The sequence below is a fragment of the Anarhichas minor genome, unplaced genomic scaffold (genome assembly GCF_050575085.1).
Source record: "Anarhichas minor isolate MPS153535 unplaced genomic scaffold, ASM5057508v1 ptg000041l, whole genome shotgun sequence".
In the NCBI taxonomy this organism is placed as follows: Eukaryota; Metazoa; Chordata; class Actinopteri; order Perciformes; family Anarhichadidae; genus Anarhichas; species Anarhichas minor.
The window spans coordinates 3,212,486-3,234,881 of NW_027466487.1; the positions used below are offsets into that span (position 1 = coordinate 3,212,486).

A 22,396-nucleotide genomic window follows, 5' to 3' on the forward strand; every position below is an offset into this window, starting at 1 on the left:
CACCTGCACATCTCAGGCAAATTCGCCACCTTTTCATGTGGATGTCCATTCAGTGTTGGTGGTAAATGTAGTCAATTAAAGCAATAAATGACTCAGTGCGTGCTAAATTGACTGAGAAAGCTCAGCTCACAGACCAGGATGCATTGCGCACGAGCTTCTGGCGCCCGGCCGTATATCTTCTTGCACGGCAGCAAGCAGCCTCTGCCTCACTCCGCTGCTTTCCTTCTACCGTAGGCTCTGGCTCGGATAAGTACGTCTGAATATCCGAGTCAGCCAAAGCACTGTAAAATGTATCCTTGTCTATAACATCCCATGCATATTTGGGTAAGTAGACGGTTTGCAACGCAAACAAAGAGCCCAATATGCTGCATGCGGCCCTCTGGCTACCCAGAGTTGGAGACTAGAAATCCAAGCAGATATAGCCCGTAGTTCTTCCTTTCATCCAACTACGTCACGACAAATGACAGCGCTGGATGCAGGAAGAGCAACAGATTTTGCTGCAAACTCGGTCAATATAGCGCACACTAGGGGATGTATTGATCAGTCGACTTACATTTACCATCAACAGTGATTGGACATCCACATGAAAGGGGAACTTTCCCTTTAACTTTTCCTCTAGTGTCATAACCAGGTCATATGTTGGTGTATGGCCAATTACTTGCAAAAGACATGCCATTCCCATTGTCTAAAGTTTATGTTTAGTGCTAATTAGCAGTATGAGTGCTAACATGCTAAACTAAAATGTGTTCGTATTTAGCTTAAAGCACCACTCCTATGTAGAGCTTTGAAGAACTGCTCGCATGGCTGTTAATCTAAGGCTTCATTCCTGCAGTAGAGCTAAAATAAAGACAAAAGAAAGATGTGAGCCCACAGTAGGTAACCATTCCTTTGTAACTACTCTAAATTGTGTGCATCGTATTGTAAAGTTGATCATTTGGCCTAAACACCAGTGAGCATAATCAGTTTTGGGTAAAACAATAAACCCCAAAAGCAGATACAACATACAATGTTAATAGCAACTGTTGGCTCCGTCGTCAGAGGCGCTAATTAAAAATAGATGGAATGCTGGATAAGTTTGTGTTGGCCTCTAATTTGAGTAGGCACCGATAATATGAGAGTAATCTAATGCATCCCTGCTGCCGTCCCATTGTTGCTCTGCCTCTTCTGACATCAAAGACTGCGGTGATGTAAAGTGATACTGAGAGGGGAGCATAGGGCCCAGAGGCAGATCACAAATAACACTGTCCAAATAAATTCCAGCAGCGTGGGAGTCCCGTTTATGTGAGTGTGTGTGTATGTGTGTGAAAGAGAGATATATAAAGAAAGGGAGACAGACAGGATGGGGTAGTAGAATACAGATCTCACGCTGTCCTGCATCAAATTATAGCTTCACAGAAAGCCCCTCAAGGCAAACGGAACATTTCTGTTGCCGCTGTAACTCCAATTTCAGTGATGGTTGTACGTGTACATGCAATAAAAGTTCGCAGGGGTCTTTCCGTGTACTTTGATTGTGTAACACGTCACAAACATTCTCTGGGATGGAGTGTGATCGTAGCTTATTCAGTCTATTCAATGTAACAATTACACACTTGTACTTTATTGTACACTGAATGTACTTGTGACAGGGACTAATCATGCCCCTGTTTTAATTTAACTTTTTTTATTAGTCTGGTTTCCTGGTTAAAACATAACTGGAAGACCTGATTTACTTTTTCTCTCTTTAGGAAACAAAATACTGTTTGTAGACACAGTTTATCCAGCGCTGAAGACCACTTACCTTTAGAGAAAAAGGAGAGACGAACCAGTCACACCATTAGACTAACTCCAGTAAAAGTCAAATCTGTGTCTGGTGAAGCTGATGTGTCCTCATGTCCGTCGGTGTCCAACCAGGTGGTGCTGGATCTCTTCCAAAGTTAGGGTGCTTCAACCCTCAGTGACCTTTGCGCCCTCGCATCATCTCCAAACATCCAGTTACATCCGTCACTTCTCTGTCCGGAGCAGGTTCAGCATTTCAGTGAGAAATTCACTTGTCTTGTCAGTGTGTCAGTTGTGTCTCCTTTCAGACTCTTGAGTCATGCCAGTTGGCAACACACTCCTTCAGATATGTGCATCATTTCTGTCACTTTGCCAGCCTGTCTGTCGTTACTCAGTGCATTCATTTCTCAAACATCCTGAGATCTTTCTTCAACTGTTGCACGTCTCACTCCTGTCAATGTGTCTTTCTTTTTCTTCTCTCCTTCTCTTTCTTTCCCTGTTAGTGTCAAGTTCAGTCTCTCTCTCTCTCTCTCTCTCTCTCTCTCTCTCTCTCTCTCTCTCTCTCTCTCTCTCTCTCTCTCCAATGACTCTGTCTTTCTACTTCCCTCCCTCTCAATTTAAATCTTCCCTCAGTTTGGTCTTCAGACAGGAAGTCTTAGTATGTGTTTACATTCTGCCGGGACACGCACATGTCTGCCCATGTACAGTGTGCACACACACACACACACCAATGCACAACGCATAGCTTCATGTGTGATACACTGGTCCATAAAGTATTTTTCCAAACGGTCAAATATTGTTGTGTATAAAGCTTAGACTAAAAGGACAACTGTAAAACACAAAGGATGGAGGTTCTGCATGTTCCCCACAGAAAATAAAAAAATGGAACTGGTTATGAAACCATTGTGAAATAATGTGCAGTACATTGCATTTGAAGTAACAACATATAAGCTGGTGAAAAGACAACAAGAAAACCTTGCTAACCTTATTTTAACATTAAACTGCGCAATGTTGTTATATTCAGGAAATTATAATGCACCCATTTTGAAAAAACACATCAGTACCAGTATATAACCCCAGAAACCTTGTATCCTTAAAACGATGACACTTGACTGTGAAAACTGAATGTTTTTGTAATACCAATAAATAGTATAAAGATCATTTTTGGCTTTAAGAACTTTAAGAATTGGATGAAAAAAGAAGAATAAATCATTTGTAAAAAACAATCAACTGCGTGTGTTGATGCAGCCATAAATCTCTTCCTTTTTGATGTAAAATAACATAAATTAGGTGTCCTCTATCGAGGAGAAGGGATTTGGCCAACCCCGATCTGCATCATGAATATGAATGAAGAGTGATATATGGGAGCGAACTCGAAGACGACGACAGAAAGCCCTCTGATTTGTGCTGTCATGATTCACAGTGATATATATATGAAAGAAAACTCAAAACACAAAATCCTGAACCTGAACAGACCTTTTCATTTCACTCAGTTGAGCTACAAAACAAATCAGGCTTAACTAGTGATTTGATGTTCTTTCTCATCCTGACACAGAGACAGTAAATACTGCTCAGGTAATTTGTTATCTTTAGAGGAGGCAGACCATTTGACAGAAGAAGAAACAAAAAAAGTCTCTATCTTTTCTACATTTTTCAGAAAAAGCACAAAAATGATTTGTTTCAGACGCATTAAACCAAACGTATGTCGGAGGGGAATTTTATTTCCTGCTGCCAGAAAATATTTGTATTATTGTCGAATTCAGTAATCAGTGCTTTCAGTAATTGTGCCACAAGTACCAGTTTTTGAGTCTTTGCAATTGCAAAAATGTGTATGAAAAGCAAAACATCAGTGTAAAAATCAGATTTTGCATCAAGTGTGTCTCATGTAAACATGCTATTTAGGTCATACTGTATAATTATTTTGTTTATCACCTGAATACTTGAATCTAAATACACAAACGCCCGTCCAAAAGTTGTATTCAGATGTAAGGCTCAGGCTGTCTCTTTTCAACGTGTCCCTGGACCTACGCTCCATCCATCTTGCAGAATGAGACAGGTTTGTGTCTCCTGGTTTCCTGTCTAGAGGATCATCATCACTCACAGCTTGTCAGCGTTTCTCGGAAAAATCCGGAATAACGGATGTCAGGAGAAGAGCCATGGATCAACCTGTTACTGGGGACGAGCACAAAGAGAAGATTGGGGACAGAGAGGAAAGAAGAGAGAGAGCGAGAGAGAGAACGGGGGAGGTGTGAAAGAAAATAATTTAGATAAAGCAAAGACTGGAAGACAGAGTGTATGTCTGACCATATGCATAGGTGTTGAAATGACAGATGGATCATTTTACGACATATGTTTGTGCGTGCAGTTATGCAGAGAGAGGTGCATAAATGTGTGACTCAGTCCAACCAGGGGAACTGGAAAGCCTCGTTTATGACAGGAACCGTCTGAATATTGAGGATAGACGAGAGATGACGAGGTTTCTGCACTTTGTACTCCGCTCCCCCTCCTTCCTCTCTCTCGCGGTTTATTTGTCAGGAGTGAGAAGGGGATGGATGGAGGATTACGGCTGTCCTGCAGCAAAAGCGTACTTTTTGGCATCGGTGGCGGTTATGGGGACGGATGTGAGGAATCGATTGCTAAAACAAATAATTGCACATATCCCTCTTGTCAAGATGCAGGCAGAAACATCGCTTGCCCACCACATCTCTTGTAAAGCGTTACCCGCCACTTCAGAGTATTTATGTTCAACAGAGTGAGACTTTAATGGCCCCTGAAGAAAATGACTTAGTATGATTTTTACAATGTGATGCTGAAAATGCTGTGTCTGGGGTTTTTGCAACTAAAATCACCTCATTAACGCATAGTAGGTCAGCGTTTTCTAAACCCTGACAATAAGTGGTAATGTTCTTGTTTTCAGTGAGTCCCTACTTTGGAATGAATTCATCTTAATTCTTGGAATAAAAAAAACAAGGAGAAAATAAGGTGGTACATTTTCTCATGTGCACCAATACTCTACATTGTGTGGTGTATCCTGCAAAGCCACGTTTCATGTCACATCTACTCTAATCCTCACTGACGATTGTTTAACCGAATGTCACTCACAGAGCACGTACACACGCCTATACAGAAACTTTGTGATGTGCCTCAGACTTGCTGTTTAATTCACTGTCAAGCTGACAAAATACAGGTTCACAGTTCTGTCCTGTTCACAGTTTCTGGATGACAAATATGCACACACACACACACACACACACACACAACCCCCCCCCCCCCATTGGCTGAGATGCCCAAAAGCAAAGTGGTAAAATGATGTTTAACACTGTCTTAAATTTGATATTAAACCCGGTATGGTTCCCTAATCCAGATGAATTTCACAGACTAATTGTCGTTTTAAGTCATTTAACTTGTGGTGCATTAAATGCCTGTGACTGAAACTAATACAAGAATTCAAAATGACTCAGTCTGGACACATCCCAGAGACGTGGTAAATGTCAAAACTGATTCCATACAGTACTAATATGATCTCAGAAGACATGTGAGAAAAATAAATAAGGATGTAAAAGGAGATTAGACGAGTCATGATTTAGGATTAGGGTGAAGAGGTATTTTTGAAGAATGAGAGTACAAAAGGAAGTTTAGTCTTATTTTTACGAGCCTAAAAAGTGTGTGAATGCAGCATCTCTTTCTGTGACATGGACCTGTAGGTTTACAAGGACAGGTTCACAAAAGGAGAGTCTGACTCAGAAATGTCCTTTTTTTAGCAACAAGACAGATTGAAACAATATTCATTTTCATATTCTTCAGTTCAGAGGCTTAAATATGCACATAGACTGTAGTAAATAAGAAATGCAAGTTAAGGATGAATGAAAGTGTTCATTCCTGAATGTACACATAACGGTTTATGCCGAGTACAGCTTAGAAAAGATATCTCATGGTGACGGTGAAGGTAACGAGCAGTTCCTTCAGTTTTTGGTAAAAGCTTTTCTCACAAATGTGCAAACTTACCTGTGCAGTATTTGGGTGAGGGCTTCCCTCCTCTACCTGTTGACTGTTCAGCAGCAGATCATTGATGTAAAATAAGTTGTCAACTTGTTGACCTGTAACTGACTGAATTGTTCACTCGGGAGCAACTACAAGGTTACAGTTTGCTGGACCACAGAACAAGTGTTGAACTGAACTTTTCATGTTACCCTTCTATAGCAGTCACATTTGAAAGCACTTCTTACTTGCATTTACAGATGCTCATTTTTACCGTGATAAATGTTTGCATACATTTGTCAGCTACTTGTCAACAAATGTATTAAAGCTAAGGGACTCTTACCTTTTCTCTTCTGGCTCTCTGTGAGTTTCACATCTACCTTTTGCTTTAAATCTCTATTTACCTTGATCTAATTAGAAATGTTATGTTCAATAAAAATCTGATAAACATCAGCAACAAATATCACACTGAAAAAAAGTCTTCAATTAAACTCGGAATGTTTATTTTTAGACACAGATTGAATTTAGACGCATGATTAGACATCATTACTTGGCAACAGTCCAATGAGATAGCACCGTGACAAAAAAAAAAAAAAAAAAAATCACCCAAAAAAGTGTTGCACAAACGGATGTGTGCGGTATTATTGTAATGGCACTAAGGTCAACAGAAAAGAAAAAAAACAGACATACAGCTAGCTGTATTTCATAACTGACAAAGCAAAACATCATAAAAAAAACACGTACATTAATAAAATCGTACTCTTCTTAGTATTCCATCTACATTCACACCGGACAGATTAAGCCCCTTTGGCTCATGAAAATGAAACACAGCGGATCATAAATCTCCATCACAATTTTTACAAAAGCACTTAAATCATGATGTCAATTGATAAAAAGCAGCCACAGTCCTTATCCTGGCCATGACCACAGCTGAAGAGCAGCACAGCATCACACAGTACCCAAGCTGTCCATCAGAGAAGTGAAAAGCTGCATGATTATGTCACATGATACAGAAGAGAGGCCTCACTCCCTACATCACAGTGATGCTTCAAGATTCAACATCTTTCTGTTACAGTTATTCTTATTTTTCCCAACGTAAAGAAAAAAATGTATAGGAAGAAAAACATTACATTACAAGGAGACACAATGGACAAGGTGTCTAATGTAAACACACTATGATCAGTTCACCCTGACGTGTGAAGTACAATTCCTGCAGCACTGGATGCAAGTGGTACTTCTCTGTGTGTGTGTGTGTGTGTGTGTGTGTGTGTGTGTGCGCGCGCACATCAGTCAGCCTCCTGTCTGTGTTGCAGGACGTAATAGTCGTGGACGTACATCAGGACGGCGAATGGCTGACCGATGATGATTGAGATCCACACCGCAGCGTTGCCGTAGGTACCGTGCAAGGAGCGACCGACAAACCAGGCCAATGGAAGCTGAAGAGTGGATGAAAGTAGAAATGGAAGAAACACAGCGGGTCATTAGGTTTTTAAAGACTAATTACAGTCTCACATTGACTGTGTATTTTATTCTGATTCATGTATTCTGTGTTTTATGACTCAGCACTCTAATGAATAACTAACTAACTCAACAAAGACCAAGAGGCCCTTATGTTGCCTTTTGTTCTGCTATCGTCCCTATGATATATCAAATACGCCCATGCTAATATGCTATCTTAATTATACATATTATATTAATTAAGTTAATGACACTGATGCCAAGGCCAAATGCTGAGAACACCTTTTAAAATTTCAAAAAGAGCATCAACCACTTGTCTTTACTTTGACTTTTAGTATTATTTGGCTAAAAAAATTAACTATGAACTAAATGCAACGCTACCTCTAACTATCTCTCATTTGTACCTAGATCACATGGCATATTATGCAGATTCATACTTAAAATATAGATTTTGTTATATATATGTATACAACAGTACAGGTTTGTGCTGACCACAGCTAGATTCACCATCAGTGATAGGTGTTGGGTCTTACCTGTGCCATCATGCCCATGAAGGCCCAAAGTCTGAACATCCTGAGAGGAACACTGACCAAGTACTGACAAAGGAAACAAAGATCATTACATCAAATAAATTGTGTTCTCTATAAAACACAAAACCGTTTTTGTTCAAAGACATCTACGTGAAACAGGATTTTTGAGGACATTTAAGGTCTGAAAGGCACAGTGTATTCAGTGTCAACACAAGCAGAGAAAGCGGTCTTGGTTCTCAGCTCTTACCTCATGGAAGAAAGCCGACAAGAAGAAGACAGCTGATTGGCTGACTATTTTACTAAATCCTCTCCTAAGCAGCGGCTTGTAAAAGTGTCTGCAAGACAGACAAAAACACAGATGTTGAAATGGATGAATGGACGGATGGACATGTATTGTAAATCAGAATGTCAAAAGCGTTTTCCTAATGTGTAATAATTCATGTGGAAGTATCTTAACTCTCTTATTTGCTGCAATTCTCCCAGACTGACAGGAATTCAAAGTGAATAGGCGTTAAACCCTTTAAATAGCATTTCATTTGCTTTGTCTTGTTTAATACAAACCTCACTGCATTTGCTGCTGCTGCCGTGTTCGTTTATGTGGAACCGGCTGCAGGCGCCGTATTTATTACTAGTACTTACTCTCTCACAGCCACATGAATCAATTTCCCAAACGCATCAGTGTGCCTTGTTAAGTCTTTCTCCCTGTATCAAACCCACTGCTGTCCCCCGTGTTCACTTCTATACATATCAACGCTCCCTCTCAGTGTGTGCAGAGTGCGAATAACTCACCGTAGACACCACTTGTGTACAGGGATGTTCCAGTTCTGCCAGAAATATGTCACCGACTCGGAGTTCCTGAAGGAGAGTCAGCAAATAGAGTGTTGAAGCTTTACAGGGTTTAAACAATTGACCTAAGGCCGTTGGATCAATATGGATGAAAATGAAAAGTCAAGAATCTTTCTTGTCGTGCAGGAAAAGAGGAAACAATAGTAATTATCCTACAGTGCATTGAGTGATGGAGTTGATTTATTAATATCAGCAAACGTACAACACATACAATGACTTCCCCCTCTGTCATTTTTGCAGGGTACTGAAATGATCTACCACACTGCTTACATATACTTCACATCCATTCCCATGCACACACATGCAAATACCAACTCTGAAAAGTAAAGACCCCATCAGTCCTCCAGCACAGTCCACCACACCTCATGAAATTCCGAAGCAACACACGCACTACAACTTACCACCAGTCCTTGTAGAACTGTCGGTCTCCAAAGCGCAGCAGCTCAGCGCTGAAGTTCATAGACGAGTGGAAGAACCCGTAGAAAAACATCAGCCACAGCAAGTGGTTAGGAACCTGGAGAAGGGTTGCAGAAATAGAAGGATCCAAATGAACAATAACAATATATATATATGACTGTGAGACATTTAGGAAAAGGACACTAACAGCAAGTAAAAGCCTGATGCAAAACTCGAGCCCGTTTCCTTCCCATACTCTCAACAAAGTCACGATACATTCTCGTGTAGAGTCAGAGTCAGTCACTAACGTATAACAAGCACTGAGACAAATAACATTAGTAAAAGGTTCTAGGTGTACAGATACAGATACAGATGTTGTGTTTTACTCACAGCTAATCGTAGAAGTCTCTCAGTCATCCTGGACAGATCCATGTCCTACAGAGGAGAAGAGAGACGCACAGATTAACAAGCGACGCGCAGCAGCTCTTTGCATTTGACAAAAACACGCCATGTTGGTTTTTTCACTGTCATTCTGTCCTCCTCACCTCTAGTGGTTTCATGGAACTTTGAATGATGGGAATCATCCACTGATAGAAGGAAAGCAAAACGCAAAGTTATGCCGTTGTCTGACATGCGCAGTAAACTCTACATTTCACAGATTGGCCTCATGTTTCGTCATTTTTTCCATAGTTTTGGCAATCAAGGCAATACGATCTCACCAACACCTTATAACATGACACTAAAAATACTTGCAAATGCAAATGGGCCGAAAAATAAAGCACCACACTTCAGTTTACATTAAAGGACCGTACCTGTTGAGTGAGACCAACTAACAGTTGGGTGAAGAACAGCTGGGGGCAAAGACACACATCAATAAAGTGAGTGACATGACAAGAGAATATGGGGATATGTTTTATAACATCTGTACAAACGATGGAGCGTTTGTAACTTTTAAAGAACTTCATTTGAGTTATGACTCATTGCTGAAAAGTGATTACAGCATGATGTTTAGAGCAGAGATGCTTTACACGTCTAATTGTCTGAATGCCATGAGATATTTCCTCACCATCTCAAACAGTCTCCTCATCAGGAAACTCATGCGAATATTGGCAGAGCGCGGGAAGTTGAGCTCATAGCACAGAGTTGGAGCACAGACAAAGTAGTACATGTCTACAGAGACGGAGATCAAAGGGACGGTTAGTCAAAAATATGAAAAAAAAGAGGCAGTGGCTCTAGAAACATTGTCAATAAAGTTTCATACAAACTCTAGAAAGATTTTTTGAGTACCTCTGATGGTGAGGTTGCCAGGGTAACACGCCTTTCGGTCGCCTCCGTTGAGGTGCTGCACTGACGGACCTGAATAGAAGGAACACACAGACATGTAAAGCATGTGGAAGTTAACATCGCATTACATACAAATACAGAGACAACGATACAATGACAACCAGGTGTGGATGTTGACGTGCAACAATTCCTCAAAGTAGCTACTGTTGCAGTTCCCGTCTGCTTCTATGACAAACTTCCCTTTTATCTGAGCGTTGCAGTACCAAGTATCTGCCGTTAGATGTCACTGTAACCTCATAAGCAAGGGGCTGAGAAATGTAAAACATACACAGAAACTGACCTTAAAATTAGCAAAGAATGAATTCTCATTTAGGTCTTGAATGTAGTGCGCTAGCCCTCCCTTGCCAAAAACAATGTATGTGCTTGTGTTTCTGTGACTTACAAGACTGCGACCTGGCCAATTTCTTGGCTTTGACCGAGCTCAGCTCTCTGCACCACATGTTGACGTCCTTGTAGGAGTAAAGCTTTAGGGAGAGGATGGTGTAAGTACCAACAACGAACGCACCGCCAACTGACAGAGAAAGAGAGAGGGAGAGATTTGGATATAAAGCTGTAATGTGAGAACTTGTAACATAATGATGTACTGGCTAGGAGTATGGGGAGGATGAGAAGCAGAGATGAGGGAAAGCCAATGGAGGGGAGAAAACAGTGATGGAGGAGGGAGGAGAGAGGAGGAGAAAGTTGGCAAAACAGTGTGAGAGGGAGGGAGAGACGGACAGAATGGAAAGCAAGAGAAAAAACAGGGAGAGAGAAGGGAGGATTAAAACTGTGGAAAAGTGAAGAGAGAAAGAAAGGTCGTCATCTGATCAGAAAATATGCCCAGTAAAATAAATCACCTCAGCTAAAAGTACGAGAGCGGTCTAACTACGCCAAGGACATCATTATTATATATTATACATTATAGTCACCATGTTTACCAGAGAGAGTGTGTGTGTGTGTGCAGTCATACAAACTGAAGTCGCTGAAGGCTTTTGTGAGTCAATATGAAACAATTATTTGAGGTTAGATTAATAATAATTTTGTAGTCTTTTAAGTTTGTGCTCGTACACACACACACATACACACACACACACACACACACACACACAACACACAGAACACACACACACCTAGGCTAACTGAGCAGTTTGCCTACAGGGCTTTATCAATAGTCACCATATGCTTGATAGCAAAGGATCATGCTGAACAGAGAGGAAGACACACACACACACACACACTCACACAAACAAAAACTTCCTGTTGTGCCAATACGGTGAGGTGCAGGTCGGCACACCTGGCATCAAACCACAGCGAATCTTATCCATCAACCATCTGTCTCTCTGGCTCTATGTGGCTTCTAGACAACTAGATTGGCTGCAAAGAGAGCTGCTGCATATGATAATCACAGAAACCCGGGGAGGTGGAGCTCACTGTAAGTAGATAAAAACAAATCGGAGGAACCAATCATCACCCACGCACAAAAAGGGCCGTGGATTTAAAAAGCTGAACAAGTGTTTGTCTTCCTTAAGAGTCCATATATACGTGTCCCGAGATTATTTTCCCTCATATTTCTCCTGTTGCTCTCTGTCAAATGTTTCATCAGGAACATCAGTGAGCTTCAGGTTTTATGGTAAAGACGGGAAACTTCCATTAACAGTAATACCTCTCGTAGTACATTCAGCCCAATGGTTAATGTACCGTGGATGCTGGTTCACCTTATGTACCACCCTCAAAAGAAATGTAATACAATTTAAAATCAAGCTTGAAATCAGATCCTTGCACTCTGCTTCATGTACAGTGATTGAATACCAGTTGCATAAGCAGTGTTCAGTAGGTGCAAACACACACACACACACACACAACACACACACACACTAACACACACGCGCCTGCCCTCTGTCATTGCCCTTCCTGTGTGAACAGCAGCGCAGAGAGAACAGACAGACAGATGGACTGAATCCTTTACTCCTTCACCTTCCAGTGAGAGAGGAGAGGAGAGGAGAGGAGAGGAGAGGAGAGGAGAGGAGAGGAGAGGAGAGGAGAATATACCACGACAGGAGAGGAACAAAGAATTAAAACAATACATATTCTTGGACCAAATTAACATTGAAGAAAGAAGCTGAGCTAAATATATTATGTTAATGGTGTGAAACACTCCTACTGTGGATCGTTTGTAGGTTAAGTGAGAACTGTGACCTCAGCAGTGACATATTTTACATTTTCAACTTCATTAAGTTCAAAGTATGTATCCCTGGTAGAATCCCCACATTTCACTTCTACACAATTCAAGCAAGTCGGCCTGAGGAAACAGTGAAGGTTGGATAACTACCCATCATCTGTATTTTTTTTGTGTTTTGTTTTTTAAACACAACCAAAGCAGGCAACTTTTAAACAACACTGGAGCTGTCATGTTTTGAATGAATCACTGAGAGGAGTGTAGTGTGCTGGTGTATCATGTATTACTAATGCATCATGGGTGAATCGTATGGTTTGTGGAGGGCGGCCTGATGAAGACAGAAGAAGGTGACCCTTGGATGACCCTGTACTGCAAACCACACCTACTTTGGCATCTCTCCTCTCCTCTCCTCTCCTCTCCTCTCAGCCAGCTGGAAATAATCCAGTCATGACCAACTGGTCCATTACCACTAACCGACCAATTATGGCTCTGTATAAGAGATGTCTTTTACTGCACCATCAAACTGGTCGTCTGTTTCTCTGAAGGGCAAGGATGCGAATGACCTCCTAATCTTTATTACGATTACATTATTTTCTGTTTTATACACGTGGCGACATTGTTAACCACCAATGGATGGATAATGCTTCGGCCGCATCATAGATGCTACTAGCCTGTACAGCCGATCGTAGCAAGGCTGCAGAGACGGTATTTTAATAATAGTTTTTAAAAAAACATTTTACCTGGGGTCACGGAGGGGACCAATAGGACCACTGCAGCAGGCAGCGTTAGCATGATTGCCATGTTAATGCAGTGGACCAGAAATCCCACAAGTTCAGTGAATGAACCCTGGGCAGAGGGAGACAAAGAGGAACAGCAGGAGGTTTTACATTAAACCTTAAAGACAAGTTGTCCTAGTTTAAACCACCATCTCCCAACTAACTATTTATTTAGTTTGCACATTTTCTATTTAAGTCATTTATTGTTGAGCTTATTGTCAAAACAATGTGAGGAATATAGCAGCTAAACATGAAACTTGTATTTCTTTGCTCTGCTTTTGAACAGATCTTTGGAATGAAAACAGAACCACATTTCGAGTTATGGTGGCCTATAAAAAGTTAGAAAAAGCTCACGATGTTCCATATTCATGCCAAACAGACAGAGCATAACTGAACATGCCCTAAATGCAGATGGTGAAACTAATTTCTCATTTTACCATTTAACATTTGCCGATGCAGTCGGGGAGGGTCAGCTAGTCAGTCAGTTTTAGAAGAAAATAATCCCTCCTGGGAGTCGTGAAAGTGCTGCGAATTCAACAGTCCAGTGAAAATCCACAGGGCTCCGATGTTTGAGTGCAAGCAGGGTCTTTCCCACTCACCTTCGACAGCTGCCTTTCTGTGTAGAGAGCCACCAGAACGAACGCATTGGACACTGTCAAAACACAATGACAGATTCATGTCAGCTCCTCTGAAACAGTCCTTGCAGACTCACTTCTGAAGGGTCTGTGCAGGATAGAAGTGTGAATACAAGGCTCAGAATTACAGTAAGATATGTTGGGTCCAGGTCTAATGTGTGCACTGGTTTGGCCTCAAGTTGAGTATTTGAGTGAATTAAGCTTTACAGCTGCCCTCTGCTGTCTCATGCATAAACCATGCCGTCACACACGCACACACGCACACACACATGCATGATTAAACAGGAACACCTGATGAAAGAAATGAGCCAGCACTAACGGAGCATATGTGTTGCTCAGCACACGCCAACTGCTAGTTAGTTAGAGTGACAAGGCGGTCGAGTGGGTGTGCGTGCACGCGCACACACATACGCACGTCATTCTATATTCTATTGTTGCCATTCTCAGATCTTTAGGAAAGGAAATAGAAGAGAACTTGCTTTGTATTAAACAGCTACAATATCCTGACTTTAGAGGGAAAATGCTAGTATTGGGAGCCACTGTTGGTATTTAATGCACTCTTTATTATGCATGAATTGCTGCCGCTGAGCCCGATCCTTCTGTGTGGAGCAAATTGGGCTGAATTGTATGTGGAATTTTTGGTTTAAACTGCAGGGTAACTCGCTGCAGAATGAACTTAAGGAAACCACTGGTATGTAGATTGCTCATTACCCCGACTAGACCCGGCTGAGCCACACTGATGGCACATAATTGCAGCAATTGTTCCCTTTTAAGACCCTAATCAGTGCATTAGCATGTCAGTCAATCTAATCTAGAGTGAGCAGATGTGTTAACTGTCAGACATTTTGATTACTGGGTCTTATCATTCTGTCATCAATGCAACTATTCATTAGCATTGCCACCCCAAATCAATGTGTGTCATGGTGCAGTCAGTCCCATGCTTGCTTTGGACTTCATGGTATACTTACTGTACTTATGCTATGAAGAGACAAGAGACGAGGGAACAAAAGCCGCGCATGCAAAACTATTTTTCATGTGTATTTTTCATAACCAGATTTGTCGATCAGGCAAGAACTATTTCATTCAATGCGTCATCATTTGCAGTTAGTAGGATAAAGTAGGCATCACTAGGTTTCTGCAGAAGGGCTCATTATAGTTACATGAGATTCTGTATTTAGGCAAATGTGACTTTTTTTATTACCAGTAAAAGCACCCCAACAAAGTAAACAAAACCCACATACAGCCAGGAGAACAACTATCGGTAACTTCCTCTCACACCTATTTTAAACATGCAAATGACTAAAACATGATTTGCTAACGTTTCATTCATTTCAGTGCAATTTGCTCCACTGAAATAAAACGTTAGGTTGAGTAAAACTCTCTTCAACATGGCAGTGTCTGACATTTTACCAAAATAAAATGTTGAACATTTATTTATTTTATTTTGTAGTTCTTTATCACACATCAAGACTCTAACTCTATTCTATATGAAGAGCTAATGCTCGTTATTAAAATCTCTTTTGGAAACAGGCATGTTGAGCAACTTTGAAAAGCAGCAACTATTGATTATTTTTATTTTGGTCACTCACAGGAACAGTTGCCTGAATGGAAGACTGGTTGGTTCTACCATTGTAGACTTTGTGTTGTGGTATTTGTGTGTGGGAGTGGGAGTGCGTTGCTGCAGTGACTCTAGAAGTACTGAATGTCCTCTGGGAATGAGCTGCTTTACTGTCCATGCTACTGTAAACAGACTCCCATTCTCACCTGTCTCTGTGTGGCCATTTACCTTAACTCCATCCATCCCTTCCTCCCTCCCTCTCCTCTTGTCCCGTGCCAATACAGCACTTTACATCAACCCCCTCTCCCTTTCTTCCCCAATCCTTTAATCTCCCCCTTTTGCTTCTATTTTCTCTCTCTCTCTCTCCCCACTTCTCTTCCTCTCTCTGCAGCACAGTACCAGTGTGCAGTATATGGGGCAGGTGATTGTCCCTCCAGAGACACTGTAAGCTGCACCACTGCAGACTTTCACTGTGATATACCATAAAAATAAATATTTAAAAAAGGTCTTTGAATATAGCACGTGCTTGTTTGTGCCTTAGAACAAGGCTTGAAATAAGGCAGATTAGACCACCCAAACTAAATACATATTCACCGCTTTAAATGCAGTTATTCGACCTAATTATCTAAATGTTATGATTTAATTTTAGAAAAAAATATTTTATACTCAAAAAGATGTTTTTGAAGTGTTATTGCCGGACTCATTTGAAGTGGTTCAATGGTATAATTTAGGGCCAGATTAAAGTTTAGCAGTAGATCTATATCTGTGCTCATGTACCGTACATGAAGCTGAATCTTACTCTCATATCTGCCATATGATGTGTCTTTGGTGGTTAGGAGTAATTCTAGCTTTGGTTTAACATCTCTCTATGATTTTTATCCCATTTTTAAAAACTGGTTTTATTTCAAGCTCAATTTAACAATTTCTAAGTGACATTTGATCTAATTTCCCTCCTTATTAAATTGATAAATTAGGTAATTGTTTCAAATATTGACGTTTTTATCTTAAATACAGGAACTATGCTGTTTAATTATGCGACTGCGGTTGTGTTGTTGCTTTCCTAGCAGGTGACTTACTGGACAGGTGAAATGTTTACCTACCAATTACCAGGCATGCTGCTGGCCAGCTGTAGGGATCATTCAGAAACAAGGAAATCACTTGAATCGGGTCCACCAAGACCCCGTACCTGACAAAAAGAGAAAAAGCCAGATTAAAAAAGACACATCTAAATTAAAATGCATGTTGAAATTGCCAGAATACAGAAATTGGTTTTATAGTAAATGAATACGGTCACTTCTTTTCAAAATTTCAATATTAAAGAATTACACACAGAGGTTTACTATTCAAGAGAAATGGAATATTGACTCCAGCACGGCTATATATTTATATAATATATATATAGACTTTTTTACAGCAGCCATTTTGAATTAGCAACTAGCAGAGAAATGTGACTAACAGCATTAACTATGGCTCTGTTACTGTATATTGGCCCAGTACACCAATCCAGCTAACCAGCATGCACAATATCAGGACCCTGACATCGGCTCAGGTGAAATGCAGTCCTTATTATTGCATTAATTACACCTGTGCTTTTTCTACGAGAGATGTAAAAGTGCTACAATAAAAAACATCTATTGTCAAAATAGATGAACTAAGAGACATTACAGGATTAGTAAAGTCACTCTGTGAAAGCAGGAAGATTGTGAAATGATTGAGAACCTGTTTGGTATCCTTCATCACTAACATCATTGATATCTGTTTAAGAATGAAATACTGGGTAACAAGTGTACAGGAGGCCTGTTTAAATGATAATGTATCAGTCTGTGAAAAAGACACTAATAAAATGATGTCCAAAGACTTCAGACGTACTCACCGTAACAAGTTTTCTAAGAAGAGGCGAGCATTGCTCAACACCTGTAACAAAAAGCAAGAATTAAGGATGTTCATCTGATTGACTCATGTGTTACTTTCAACACTTTTAATCCAATAAAAGCATCCTTCCATATCATCTCTTCCCTCTACAAGTTTCTCTCTCCTTCTGTTGCTTTCCTTCCTCTCCCTATATCTCATCATCCCTTTTCCTCTCCTCAACCCAGTTCTCCTCCTCATTCTTTTTTTTTTTTTTTAATCTCCCCTCCTCGCTTTTCCTCTTTCTAAATGGATTGTAATATCTCATTACCCGGCACAAAGGCTCTCTGCCTGGGGATGGGACAGAAGTTCAGTGGGAATGAAGAAAAACCTCCTGCGCTGAACACGATCAGTGTTCAAAGCCTGGATTAACAGAAGGTCTTCGCTAGCCTCGCCTTGTCTCCAGCACAGAGGAGGAAGAGCTGCGAAAGGTGTTGAGCTCGACATAAAACCTGTTAATCACGTTAAATTATTTAACTGCACATGCACTCAAAATAAGCTCACTTCAATAACTCAATAATTCTTTGTGTTTTGACACGTTTTCCTCTAACCCCTCACATGATTTGCCTGCGCTGTAACATGTTTGATTCAAACCATCTTAGAAATTGCTGAGACTCCATTTTTTGGCAGGAAACCGGATTCAACGCAGATACAGACACAGCGAGTCTGTCTGGAAACAAATAGCTATTAATAGAACAATGTGGACTAATTATTTATTTTATATAATTCTGACATATGTCATTGCATCAATCAATGCTAGTGGATCATCCGATTGGTTCTCTTCCTGTTTTACACTGGTTTCTGGGAAAGAGATGACGAGCACAAACTGGATATCAAGTGAAATACATAATGCTACTTATGTTAGCGCCCTTTAGATATTTCCCTGATATTTGGCTTTCATTTATTATCAAAATCTATATAAAAAGATGTATTTCCATAGGAAGTTTGGTTTATTTGTGTGTTCAAACATTGGTCTTACCAGCATGACCACACACCAGTTGAGGATTCCTCTGTAGTTATTGAAACCACTGGCTGAACTCAGCAGGGACTCTTGTGTCTTATGACAACTACAGAAATAAAATAGATGAATGGGTGAAACAATTAAGAATATCATGATCTTAAGAAACATTTATATTTATTTGACTCTCACATCAATTGCACATCAAATGATGAATATTAGGAAGAAAAAAATGGTTGAGAGTAGTTTTAGTGATGAGAAAGAAAGGAAGATACATTATAACAGCAAAAACAATAGAATACAACCAATAATAAAAATGTTGTGGCAGCAGCTCAGGAAACTAAAGGTGAATTTGGTCTAATATCTAAAAGTGTGGTTACATTTATGTCCCTTGACACACTAGTTTTATCATTTAATGTTGGTAATGTTGCACCACAATAAGGAATATCCGATGTGTTGTACACTAAATACCAACGCGGCCCGATCGGTACACAGGGAATGCTTTGGTATTAAACTGGCCTAAAGGGATTAAGCTTACCCACAATGCACCCTGTTTATAGTACCCTCATTAGACACGCCCCTAATCAATAAAACAGGCCCACACAGATATCGGGTCTAACGTTAGTGTTAAGTTGTGGTTACTCTGCCAAGTAGCACTAAAAACAAATGTAAAAGCATGAATGAAAAAGGGCGACACCCGTCACAAAATGAACAGATCTTGTTCAGGGTTCACCTCAAACGACCCTGAGCAGCCTGAGTGTGTGTGCTGCACGTTCAAACTAGCGAACGTTATAACTTCTGCCTTTTATTAGAACTTTTATTAAGTTATAACTTAATAATAATACAATAACGTTACTGGCTTAAAGTAACGTTAATTTAACGTCAGCCGTGTAAGTATTAAACTAAACTTTTCTCAAACGAAATGACAGTTTGATAACTGTTGTAAAGTTAGCGTTAACTCACCTCAGCCTCTCACTAATGTCACTCCTGCGTTTTTGTTTCTCACTGCTTGATTTGGACCGGGCTGTTTCCAGCGGTCGGTCTCGTTTTCCCTGCCCATTGTCCTTGCTACTGTCCGCGGTCACTGAGCTCTGACACACCGCTGCAGACTTGCCGTTCATCGGCAGCAGACTTGCGCTTTTCCCCACCGCGAAAGTCGCCCTTCTCCTGAGAGCTAAGCCCCCGGTGGCGTCCGAGTCCCCCATGATGACGGAGCAAAAACCAACAGCTGTTAAATCTACTCTAAAGTTTACTCCTACAGGTCACTGCTGACAGTAGCATGCCTGTTGCTACTTCAACTAGCGTACAGGAGAGGGAAGTGGACGTGGCTGCTAAAACAATCCGCCCAAAGCTCAGATATCCGTAGGCATGACGCCACATGAAGTGACAGCGGCCTGTTACTGTAACTTGTTTGACTGCTGCACATTGTAACCGACAGGTGAGTCACATCCTCAGGGTTTACTCAATCATGAGATATGAGGAAGCGTTTAACTGAAGTGTCAGTCCGCTTGCAAGCCTGGGCTCCTCTCAGAATAGAGTCAAATAAGATAGAACTGTTTTGATTTACTGCCAACCCATCGGGCTCTGTGCATCAGATGCATGATGAATGCCGGCAGGATAACATGGAATAGTTGACAAAACAATAACACCTCAAGGTCCATTTAGTAGCCAACCTGGACATGATTCAACAAAGAGTTAAAAACTGAACAAATATCCACAAATATTACTCTGGCATATCCCTTATATCCTCTGCAACTGTTGTAAGCAATTCAAATTGGGTGAAAGTGCCTCTCCACAGAGGATGTCCAGCTACAACTCTGTCCATGGTTTTATAAAGGATGGATGTTATAGTTATTGGTTGAAAGTCATTCAGCGTACTTGCTTTTGGCTTTTTTTGGCACAGGTTTCCATGATTTTGGCACTGTGGGTTGGACAAGTACTGGGATAACCTTGCAAAGATTCCTTTTAATTGGAGGGCAAAGTCTTTAATGGCGAATGCCTTTAGTGTGTCTGGGCCAGTGGCCTTTTTTCTTATCTTATTAAGTGGATATCACAAGGCAAGGCAAGTTTATTTGTATAGCACATTTCAACAACAAGGTAATTCAAAGTGCTTCACATAAAACCATTAAAGGCATCAAATCATAAGGCAAAAGAAAAGGAGATTTAAAAACAATTAAGAACATTCATTGAAACAATAAAAACAGTCATTAAAACATTAAAAAACAGTGTAAGAAATAAAATACAGTAGTGAAATGCAGGAAATTGATTAACATATTAATTTAATCTGGTTCATTTAAAGGCAGCAGCAAACAGAAAAGTCTTCAATCTTGATTTAAAGGAGCTGAGGGTCTCAGCAGACCTGCAGCGTTCTGGGACTTTGTTCCAGGTATCTGGAGCAGAAAAACTGAACGCTGCTTCTCCATGTTTAGTTCTGACTCTGGGAACAGAAAGCAGACAGAAAGCAGATGGTTCATAAGGTAGCAGCAGATCAGAAATGTATTTTGGCCCTAAACCATTCAGTGCTTTATAAACCAACAGCAGGATTTAAAAGTCAATTCTTTGTTGGACAGGAAGCCAGAGCAAAGACCTCAGAACTGGAGTGATGTGATCCACCCTCCTGGTCTTAGTGAGGACTCGAGCTGCAGCGTTCTGAATCAGCTGCAGCTTTCTGACAGACTTTTTACAGAGACCTGTAAACACACCGTTACAGTAGTCCAGTCTGCTGAAGATAAATGCATGGACAGGTTTTTCCAAATCCTGTTGAGACATAAATCCTCTAATCCTTGATATATTCTTCAGGTGATGGGAGGCTGATTTTGTAATTGTCTTGATATGGCTGTTCAGGTTGAGGTCTGAATCCATAACTACACCTAGATTTCTGGCTTTCACAAGTGTAAGTTGATGTCACAAGAGTGGGCTCTTTAAATGTACTCTTCTGATCAATTAACCTCTCAAAAGCACAACGAAGACAGCTCAGGCTGATGGTGTTGAAGAGAATCATTCAAGTCCAGTTCAGAAGTTGCTGTTGCCCGATTTGGTTAGTAAGTCTATACTGCCCAAATGTGTATTCCTCATCAGTAGATGGTGAGCTTATAACAGCTTGTAGGCGGATGAAATCTGAGCTGGGTCTGACAAGCTTATTATGACGTTGCGCAATGGCAACAATAATAAGTAAATCCCTTGTGATTTTGGAAAGAACGTGGAGTTTCATCTGGTTCCACCCTTCAAACCTGCCAAACCTTAGATGTTTTATTCCACAAGTGGGATGTTTCTAAGAAAAGCAAAAGTTCTACTTTTCTCCCATCCATAGCTTTGTGGTGCGTAATGAGCATTGCAGCCTCACTGGTCCACTAGTGGGGCCAATGTGGACTGTTAGTCTTGTTAAAGATGCAGATCCCTTTTGACTGTATGGCCAAGGATCCCATAATGAATTGGGATTTCAACTATCTTCCCGGAGACTGTAGCAAACAGGAGACTCGCATCACACCCTCTAAGTTACCCTTTGTGTATAGCAGCCAAAAGACAGTTTGAAAGCTTTCATTTAATGAGAATGCCCTTTCTGTCTATTCTAGTTTTGTGTGCTTATCCACACTGTGGTGTGGAACTGATCAGTGGCATTGATCCAGCTTTATCAGTCCTGACTGTCTATAAGGTTGTCTTTTAGAGTAATGAGCCTGCCTGCAGTTGTTGGGATAAGAGATCTTGGGGAGGGATCAATAGGAAACTTATGACTAATTGTTTTAACCCTTAAACTTCTTGCTGAACTACAGTGTTTTCCCCAAACCATTAAAATCTCAAGTTGCCTTTTTGGTTTTAGCTCTTTTTTTCTTTTGTTTATGGTGACTGTAAAATGATGAAAAGCTGGTCAGCTGTTTGATCATCAGGGACAAAAGCAGCAGATAGTTTCAGAATTCGGCGTGTGTCTTTTCTAACAACTTGTTATAATCTTCCTCAGGGAGGCTGAGCAGTATGCTGTTCCATCGAAGAGATGCCTCAGACATAACGGTGCAACAATCTCCTCAGCATTTTGTATCAGCCTAGCCTGCACTATGAGCCAGTAGAGGGAGTCCAAGACTGGAATCCTGTTTCAACCTTTTGG

General features: G+C 40.7%; 1 protein-coding gene across 2 annotated transcripts; it reads right to left on the bottom strand.

Annotated features, from left to right (window-relative positions):
- Positions 1 to 6,214: 6,214 nt before the first annotated feature.
- Positions 6,215 to 19,641, bottom strand: dgat1b (diacylglycerol O-acyltransferase 1b). 2 transcript variants are annotated; one of them, XM_076109313.1, is made up of 17 exons: positions 19,261 to 19,641; positions 18,319 to 18,406; positions 17,305 to 17,345; positions 16,532 to 16,617; positions 13,838 to 13,890; positions 13,203 to 13,308; positions 10,690 to 10,818; positions 10,251 to 10,319; positions 10,030 to 10,133; positions 9,776 to 9,814; positions 9,509 to 9,550; positions 9,354 to 9,398; positions 8,969 to 9,081; positions 8,511 to 8,576; positions 7,969 to 8,056; positions 7,725 to 7,787; positions 6,215 to 7,169 (listed from the first exon to the last, which is right to left on the bottom strand). In XM_076109313.1, the coding sequence occupies exons 1-17, from the start codon at positions 19,500 to 19,502 to the stop codon at positions 7,020 to 7,022; spliced, it is 1,524 nt and encodes a 507-aa protein (XP_075965428.1). In that variant the 5' UTR covers positions 19,503 to 19,641; the 3' UTR covers positions 6,215 to 7,019. The 2 variants fall into 2 exon arrangements, with proteins under 2 accessions (XP_075965428.1, XP_075965429.1); XM_076109314.1 differs by lacking the exon at positions 19,261 to 19,641 and having other exon boundaries at positions 17,305 to 18,009; positions 18,319 to 18,335.
- Between the last annotated feature and the right edge of the window lie 2,755 nt (positions 19,642 to 22,396).